Source organism: Anguilla rostrata, chromosome 7 (genome assembly GCF_018555375.3).
Source record: "Anguilla rostrata isolate EN2019 chromosome 7, ASM1855537v3, whole genome shotgun sequence".
NCBI classification, from domain to species: domain Eukaryota; kingdom Metazoa; phylum Chordata; class Actinopteri; order Anguilliformes; family Anguillidae; genus Anguilla; species Anguilla rostrata.
Genome location: NC_057939.1, coordinates 12,036,409 through 12,046,302, shown reverse-complemented (window position 1 = coordinate 12,046,302; position 9,894 = coordinate 12,036,409). Strand labels below are relative to the sequence as shown.

At 40.3% G+C, this 9,894-nt stretch overlaps 1 protein-coding gene across 3 annotated transcripts in view; it reads left to right on the top strand.

Moving 5' to 3' along the window:
* The first annotated feature begins 1,720 nt into the window (after window positions 1-1,720).
* Window positions 1,721-9,894, top strand: part of pde3a (phosphodiesterase 3A, cGMP-inhibited) — a 103,909-nt gene continuing 95,735 nt past the window's right edge. The window contains exon 1 of one of the 3 annotated variants that reach the window (XM_064342823.1): window positions 1,721-3,589. In XM_064342823.1, coding sequence (XP_064198893.1) covers window positions 2,645-3,589 — 945 coding nt within the window. In that variant the 5' untranslated portion in view covers window positions 1,721-2,644. The remainder of the gene's footprint in view (window positions 3,590-9,894) is intronic. The other 2 variants (XM_064342820.1, XM_064342822.1) reach the window with 2 other exon arrangements.

Below are 9,894 nucleotides of genomic sequence, written 5' to 3'. Positions count from 1 at the left end.
GTGCTCAAATAAGCTTCATTTAAATTCAAACTACACAGGATTTCCTGGAAAACAAAGCCAAAGAGCAAAGGTTAAAGCAAGCTATCATCTTCCTCTTCTTCAGCCCAGACAGGATTATGCTTGCACCGATGGTTTCTTGGTGATAATTGAATTCTGTCACCAATTGAATAATATCCCTGATCTCCCTGTGGAGTGATGTGAAGTCGTGCACTCCATGTTGAAGTTCATCTATATTAAAAAACAAGTATGTGCTGGGTTCTTTCCTGAGTCAGTCATCTTGGGATTGCTCTACTAGGACTGGGCATATTTTCTAATAGTCACAAAACCTCCTCAGAGACATTTCCTCTAACCAATAGAAGCAGAGTGCTTTAAAACGAGATTCAGGAGACGAGAGTACTGAGTATTAGCTGGTACTGTTTCTGTGTCCAAGGTGTCAAGATGTTCCTCTTGGTCTAGGGTAATGGACAGAACCAGAACCAGGCTCAGATTCTCAAGCAGGCCCGTGGCTCACACATCTAAAAACTCAGGACCAGGTATTTGAAGATTCAGATCTATTCTTCTTTAGGGAGTAGAATGTTCTTTTGGTCTCTAAGTATTTCAGGGCACCTGTCCAAACTGTAGTGAGGACAGGAATGGTGAGCGTGTTAGCAAATACACAGTTTTATAAAGCTGCGCAGCAGGTGGATAGAGGACAGCAGGAATGGTCTGAAACCAGCCTGCTCTTCATGAGCCTGCTCTCTATGGTTGTACCTGTGTGGACACCGAACCTGTCTCTTGAACTGTGCTTTCAAGATTAGCTTTCTGATTTGTGTGCACCAAGAAAATAATGCCACAACAGCCTACAGAGGGAGAGAGAGAGAGAGAGAGAGAGAGAGAGAGAGATGCTCTTCCATATGGTACCAAGGGATTGCCATTAGCTCCTCCCTATGGAGAAACAGAATTGGATCTTCAAACTGCGGTTCCTGTAAAGACATACTTGCCTATAACTGCATACTTAAATACATATGCACAATGCGCATGAACTCCACTGCAAAAATGATACAGTCTCTTTATTAAGCAACTGTTGCACACACGGCCAAGCGTATTGCTTTCGCGATAAAAGATTAGGCTAGCCAATAAATAAATGAAAATACGAATGATTTATGAACACACAGCTATTGCAAAGAATAGCCTTTTAAAGTTCGATTTAGCAAATTTGTCATAATTTCCGTCTCACGAACTTAATCCGAAAAAAGTATTTTTCAACATCTGGATCGCAGCATTGCACTGAACTTCGGAGAAGGAACACACGGATTTTTCAAGAATTTAGAGCAATATTTTGTTAACAATAAGTTAAACATTTGAGAAACGTTTTGAATAAACAATACTTTACCGTCTGCAAGCCGGACAGAACTTTCACCTGATTCCTAAAAACGGAAAATGTAAGGCAATTGCATAACTTAATAACCCTAGTTTAACGTCACAGTATAAAACTCTATTGAAATTACTGTGCTAAGTTGGCTCTCCGCGTGAACATGTTGCATCCAAGCCCTCCAACTGGTTTACCAAACGTAGCAAATGTAAGACTATATTCAACCCAAAGAATTAAAAAATAAATAAATCGATAAATACGTCCAATTTTCAGTAGTGAATAAACACAAAAGTAGGTTATTTACCTAACAACGATGCTAGAGATTTAACGCAAATCCCATGGTGTTGAGAGGAGGATTTTAGTGTGTTAATGAAAATGTAATTTTCAAGTATCCCCGTGAAAAAATAATACTGGATCATCTGACACCTCTGAAGCATTGGGCACTTATTGGCTACAGCAATGTTGTTGCTGCTTTGCATAGCCCCTTTCCGTATGTATGGACTGAGCTCGAAGATCAAAAAAGCCACGCTACTATACTGTAGCGTACCCTTGTGCATTGGTAGTTACAGGGAACTGATGGCAAGTATCCATACTCCGTTGTTTTCCGTTCTCCTCGTCCTCATCTTCAATTACCTGAACTTAAACGCAGCAGCGCAGGATTTTTAGTTTTGCTTCTCAAGCATAATGTGCAACTCGGGCTAACTCAACCTTAAAAGCGAGCAGGAAAAGCTAGAATATGACCGGAGTGCACGCGTCTGCGCTTACATGCGATCGGGAATGGCGCTCGTATTTTTCAAGAGAGAATGCTTGGATGAATAAGGAAAACCTGAAACGTGTGTGGACGGAACGCAGCACAAACGGTTCAGAAACGGAGCACCACAAAGAAGCACAGCACGGGAGAGCGCGGATTGGTGATGTGAGGAAGAGCAATGGCCTAGATCAGTAATAGATCGTCAGTGGTTAGTCTGTCATTCTAGTTAACTGGGTGCTGTTCAGGACCTTTATTCCGTTCTACCGACGACAGAACAAATGGAATGATTTTCATTGAAGGTCTGTTAAAATTCAAGAATGCAGCCTTAGAGGTTTTTTTGTAAAACTTTTTAAAAAATCGTTTTCACAGTTTCCCCCTAAAAACACACGCGTTTCTTGGGGTTGTCAATATTTTGTCAATTAACAGTGGATCTTTATGTTATTTAGTGGTTACTCATTCAATGGTTCATAATCCGAAGATGTCCAATTCGTAGGCTGTATTACTTTTTTTGTAAGTAACGCTCTAGTATATTAACCATTTGAATGATGACGTCTGTAGAATCTGACAGTGAAAGGGGAATATCGGGCAGCATTTTTGAAAAAAGCCCCAGGGTCCCCGACCGTAATGGTTATGTGAAAACATGTGTTACTACACTGTCCCAGGACCCGAACTGTGCACCGTGGGTGAAACTGATGTTCACTAAAATATGGAGTTATAAAGGACTCTCGTCTGCGGTATGCGTGGGGTCGCTTTCGGTTTTACTCGCTCTGGTGGTTAAATTTGTAGACTGGGAAATCGAGCACAACCGCAGCAGCAGCAGTAGTAGTAGCAGCAGCAGCAGCAGCAACAGCAATAACAGACAGCCCGGGTCTCCGATTCATTTCGCGTCAGGCTGCACGGGGGAGCTATTGCTAACTTGGTGGAATCTGGTTTCTCCAGTCTTCACCCTCTTATGTGCCTTCTTTTGGGTCGGCTTGTATCTGATCCGCTGTGGAGTCCTTATTAAAACAACACTTTTTCTCTTAACCGCGTGCCATTTGGGCGAAGCGGCGGCACAGTCGCTCTTGTTCGGGGCGGATGATCAGTTACTCTCCTTCACGGCGACCGTGGTGGTGCTCGCGTGCCTGGCAAGCGGGGCACTCATGGTGGTGAGACTCAAGCAGGGAATCTCAGTTATCGTTTTCATCAGCATCGTCAGGACAATCTCGCTCATTTCTTTGCATAAAGTGCGGGCCAGCTGGAGACCTTACTTGGCCTACGTGGTCGGAGTACTGGGCATTCTACTGGCGAGGTATGCTGACAGGCTCCTGCCGAACCAAGGGATACACAAGGAGGGTTGTGCCTCCGTGAGTGAAGCGAAGGAAGAGATCCCGGTATTTAAAAGGCGAAGGAGGTCCAGCTCCGTAATATCTTCAGACATGGCACACAGTCACTCCAACAGCAAGTCACATCGGCGAACCTCGCTGCCGTGTATTCAAAGGGACCAGGTAAGTTTTCTGTGTGTTTTCCAATTAACATGTCCGACTTCATGAATTGCAGGAGCCGAATTTTATCATTTCTGTGAATGCGTTTTGAGGGACGGCTTAACATCCGGCCTCAGCAACTAAGTGTGGATTTGTCCAGCAACTCAGGTGGCACAACTGTGTGTATTATTATTATTATTATTATTATTATTATTATTATTATTATTATTATTATTATTGTTTTTGTAGTTGTCGTTGTGATGATGAAAAATACTAATAACAACAACAATTACAATAATAATAATAATTATTATTATTATTATTATAAATAAACATCAAAGCTATTAAGGCAACTTTTCCAGAGCGTTTGGATTTGGAGACATCATGTAGCCTATATCTGCCGCTCTGTAATTTATTGGAATTCACTAGTCGTCACAGCTTTACTCTTGTAGCGACGTTCATGTTTCATATGTGCATTTAACTTTATAATGAGCGGTTTCTCGGTATTTTTGACGATTGTTTATCATTTCCGAAATAAAACATTTATTTTTCATTGGTGCTGTCCGAAAGTACTCTCCAAAAAATCTAAAGTATCACTAAAGTTTGCTGTATATTGCTGTAAACGAAATGTTTGCAGTCCGTCCATTAAACATGGCATGTTTCGTCACTTTTATTGAGATGGCTGAAGTACTTGTACCTCCCTATAGCCACTTGAAGAAAAGTAAGCTCTTTAAAGACAGGCGCTGGCTACGGCAGGTAACTGTAAAAGTCCAGCATACACCGGGGCTCGTGAACTGATAAAAAGTTATTTTACCTGGCGGCTAAAGACTAGATTCAGAATTCAGCTAGAATTTCGGAGGGTCATCTGTAGTCAGTAGCTGTGGATTGAAACCATAGGATAAACATACAAACATTACACATTGCGCAAGGCGCTGTACGCTGCTGTATCTCCCTTGCGCGCTACTGTTTCTGTTTGCACCAGACATTCGAATGAACATTTACGCGTTGGTACTATGAGTTTACTATTAATTTAATATGAATCTCAGAATTATTTACGTTGGGGTAAATTGATATATGTTCTAATTAAAAAAATAAAAATAAAATAAAAACACGGTTGTGCAACTTTTTTGATAAAATAATCAGATATTCGAATTTGGAGGATGACTGAAGTTAATTGAAGCTGCACTTCATATCAGATCATCATCTGAAAACAAGCGTTCTGCGTTACTTTTAAAAAGTGAAAAAAACCTACACACATACCTCATATAAAAATCAATTATTTTTCACGTGCTGCCCTTTATTATCCATCTTTGGTGCACTAAATATATTTTATGTGAGTGTTTATTTATAAATTTTAAACCTATAGGTTATCCCTTCACCAGTTTTGTGTGAGTTCACAGTGGAGCTCAACTGACGTTTGCAATGAAAAAAGAAAATTAAAGTCACTGTACTGTGCAGTGATTTACACACCCCTTTCCTCCTGATTGTTAGGCTACTATCTGCATTCGTTTGCTTGCTTTTAATGATATTGCCATTTTGGTGTTTGGTGTGTGACATTAAGTTTTACTTAAGACTGCTGTTCGCTGTTGAACTTTGCTTTTGTTTTCAACAAGAAAACCTTGCGACCATAAAACACGCTCTGCTGCTTTGTAGCTCTGCCTTGAACATCAAGATAGTCGTGGAATACATACCTGTATTCACGGGGCAGAATGATCTTTCTCACTGACTTGATGTGAAGTCCAGCGATGTAGATTTACTGCACCCCGATGTGAAATCAATCGGCACGGTGAGCCTCTCAATGAGAAACAGATTTTCTGGGGGATCAAAGGCTTCATTGTGACTCGCTTGTGCTCAGAAGCTTAGGGATATGTAAGGTTGCACTGTCTGCTTGGCCATTTAAGATATACTGTTGTCTTTTTTAATGGCTGCTTAGTGCTGGAGTGTAGAGATGTGTTTTCTGTCAGTTCCCTCATTCCTGTATTATTTCAACAGAACAACGTGAACAAAACAAGCTGTGTGGTTTATTTGGAAAAAAGAAACAAAATCTAGCCATGAGTAAAAGGCCCTGTATAGTTGTTTTTTGAAAGGATGTGTTGTGCTGATTTAAAAAAAAAAAACTTGACTGGTCGGACAGTGGTGAAATTGCATCACATAGCTATAGAATGATTTATGTTTTTTTTTGCTTATATTATAATGCAGTTTTACTGTTAATATAAAAAAGCTGCATGTCATTTTATGTTTTTAATTGATTGCTGCAAAATGTAACTGCTGATGTATGAATTTAAAGAAAGTAACACATTTAAAGGAACCAAAAACTGGCTACCACATATTACATATATGTGGTAGCCAGTTTATGTGGTAAAAATATGTGGTAGCCAAAGAGCTGATGTACATTGTCAGTACTTGGTAAAAAGTCCATGGTCTTATGTGATGTGGTCAGAGCTTTGTAAACTCACGCACTGTTACATCTGGAAAATGCTGTGCGATACATGATAAAAATGAGGAAAATATAATAAACATTTGTTGTGGATTGTTTTGTCTGGAGAGAAATATTGATCAGTCACTGGAATATATTATTTTCATATATATTTAATTATAATATTTTGTAAAATATATTTATGCATATTGTTGTGTACACTATGACATAAAATGTTTAGCTCACTATTTTTATTTTTATTTTTCACACATCATATAATTTACTGTGTAAATTGCTGCATCAACACTGGAATTATTTTCATGTTGGAATTATAACTTTTATACTTGAAATACTGAATTCAAATATTAGTATTACTTTATTGTAATATAAAACCCATTTTCACAGTGATATAAAATTAAAATAATCGGGACATAGTGTAGGCATATATGTTTGTTCATAGTACTGTGCATTTAAACTATGCATGTTTATTGGGAATGCTTTAGCAAATAAATGTATTCAGACGAGATGTAATGATAAATAGGATTATGTAAATCATGATCCTATGTATATAAATCATGCCTGTTTATATGAAATCAGGTAGATCATTTTTGATTCAAGTTTTTCTGGACAACTTGGCAGCACCAGCAGCAACAACAGCGAAAAGCCTACACAAGCATCTCTCAGATTTGTGCTGTTTCTCCGCCTTTCCTTTTTGTGAACAAGAGCCCTCTAGTGACAGACAGACGAAACTACAGACACACACAATGAAAGGGGCCAACCATTCATAAATCCTTTCTGCAGAAAGAGGTGCTGTGCTTTAATATTAAACCTGTCGTTTTGAATGTAAAATGCCTTTGAAACGAAGGACCGAAAATGGGCTTAATATTTCCTTGCAGGACTGATGCAGGTTGAGCATGCAATGTGGGCTCTTGTGTTATTTTGTGTACTGTACACAAAGAGGTGGGCGTAGCGCGTTGTTGCTAAATGGCCGTTGCGTGTCTTATGGGCGGCGGGCTGCCTGGGCTTCGTCGTGTCTGTGTCGTGTGCAGGTGGAGGCAAGCCAGAGCGTCACCTTTGGCAGTAATTTGTCGGTAGTTCTCGCCTCCCTAATCAGTTGCACTTGCTTACTAATGAAGTATCACCAAGGGACTTCAAGTGCTATTCCTTGTTGGTGTAAGATAAACTGGGGGAGGGGGGGGGGGATTTCAAATTTGTCCTGATATCCATATTTGCTGAATTTGCTGACAGTGCTGCTTTGTGTTTTCATTCATGAAATGGAGCAACACTGCTGACCCCTTGCAAAATATTTTTTGTCATAACAAGGGCCTGTATGTCCATATATTATTGTGTGAAGCTGTTTGGCAAATTTCACCTTGTGTTTAATTTGAAGAGGCGCCTAAAAATGGCAGTGGTTTCTCAGTTGAGCTTTCAATGAGGGATGACAGACCCTGAGAGGTTTGAGCTGAGTGGTAAAATTAGCTAATGTCGTGCTACAGAGCAATGATTCTGTTCTGCAGGGATTCATATTCTGGAGCATTCCAGAATGAGGGGTGTGTTCCGGACCGTTCCAGAGTGCGACTCCTGTTCTGAATTGTTCAGGAGGACATTCATTTTATGGCATTCAGTTAGCTCTTCGGAGCGTCCCAGAGTTCCTGTATCAGAGGACAGGAGGGAGGTTCGGCAGGGCTGAGGATTAAAGGCACAGGAGGTGTACGTGGTGGGATTCTCTCTGACAGCCCGTGGGTCGATGCAATAATCCAATCAATGCAGTAATCTCTTATTCTGTTTCTGTTCATAGCAAACAAGGGTGCTTATGATGAGTGGTGTTTCCATTTCTGCTGCTATTTCAAAGAGTTTTATTTTGATAAAATAGTATTTTCCAAAATATAACATTATGTTTATGTGAAATGGTAGAATTATACTAGACAGTGTCATGAGAGGCACTGAACCAGCAGAAATGACTGTGGGGATGGACTGTAGGTCTTGCTGTGTTTTTACTTAAGCAATACGTGGTGCATAGTATGTTACTCAAATACCGGTGATTTCCCTCTCTGAAAGACAACTGAAGTTAACGAGCTGGTTCACCGCTCTTGCTCTGCCTGACACACCATGCCATTCCTGTCATTGAATCGTCATTCAGTCGATTCAGTCATCCAGTCTGTCTGGACGCAGTTTGCGTGTGTCCTGTAAAGGAAAAGCGTGTTACACAAGGCACTTCAGATTTACACTTTGTGTATGACAAAGAGTTTATTTGAAATAATAATTTGAATGGAGTGCGTGGCATGAATGTTTTTGTTTGTGTACATATGTGCGTTTTACGAGGGCGGTTCAAAACCAAATGCGTCTTCTCTCCACCGCCCGCTTTTAAACACGGTCACTCTCTGGGGGCCAGAGGCATTTTCGTTAAGAGAAATTGAGATTTAAATTTTTTTTTAAAAACCCCATATTTTTCCGTTTAAAACTGTGGTCTGCCTGCCAGCGTCAGACAGCTCTCTGAGCTGCAGTGTCCCCCAGATATCAGCGCATTGAAAGAAAGTCATTATTAGTTTATATAATGCCAGCAAATGTGGCTCCTCCCTGGCCGGCGTGTTCACTGAGTTTATGCGAAAAGACAGCCTAATCTTTTGTGCTCTAGTTAGGCTGATTGAGCTCTGGGGGGGGAGAAGTTTGAAGTTTTTTGGGATGGCTTTTCACAGCTTGTAAATGTATCTGGTGCAGGAGATGGAGTTTCATGAGTTTTGTTCCAAATGTCAGCGCCGTCACACGTCGTCCCTTAATAAAGGGCCAAGTTTTGAGTGAAATTAAAGCTGTTATGGGCTGTGTAACCAGTGTTATTTTTTTAGATGATTTTTTAGAAGAAAGAAAATATACATGAGCAGTCATTTTAACAGTTTTTTTAATGGTTTCCTAAGATCTTTCTTGAAATGTTTTCCTTATGAATGAATAGCTCATCATGAATAGAAGTTTATGTTTGGTTTAGCTATTTCTCAATGGAATTTTCACAAAATAGCCTATTCCAAAAAAAAAAAATCATTTTCATATTCCCTGTGCATTCAATATTTGAAATCCCAAATGGCGGCATAACGATCACAAATGAATTTTCATTTTCATTCAGAGAAGCTGATTTGTTGAGAGAGATGTCAGTCAAAGACACTGTGTCTGTACGTGGGCGGTGCCAGCCGCAGCAACTATGTGGAGGCTTGCGGAGTTGCTGATGTGACAGGAATCTCAATTAAACTGACAGCTTCTGTCACAGTACCACCCTTCACCCCACAGACCTCCAGGGAGGGGCTGCATGCTGTCCTCACTGACACGAACCCAAATATTATCCTAGCTTACGAGGGAAATTCTTTCTTAATTCGGATGGTAATGGTATTTTAGAACTATAGTAATGGCTTCCTGTTGAATTTGATCCAAATGCAGTTATTGGTTTAATTTGAAAACCATTGTTTTGACTGGCTTATGGTGGTGATTATGGTACAGACAAAACATGGGGAGATATTAAGGAGGGAGCGTATTCACATCACATACATCACATTTAGGTGGAAAACATTATGGAACATGAGCTTTGGGAAGACTCTTTTCTTGTCCTTCTGGGACGTATTCTCTCAGAACTTCGCCTCTGGAATGGTACCAAGGCCAATCACCGTTGATTTGGGAATTTATGATTGGGCCACATAAGTCCAATGTTTTTCCTTTCCTTTCCAGCCTAGTGTTGCTTTAGAAAAGTAGGTCATTGGAGGTTTTGTTTATTGGCCAGGGAAAACAACTCGCATACGCTTGCTCTTTCTCCCCCCCCCACCCCCCCCCACGAAAAAAATAAAAATTCTGGTAGCGATTTGTGTTTTTAAGTGCAGTGTAGAGCACCAGAGCATGCCTTTCTCCTGGACTCCAAACCAGAAAGTGGGCTGCC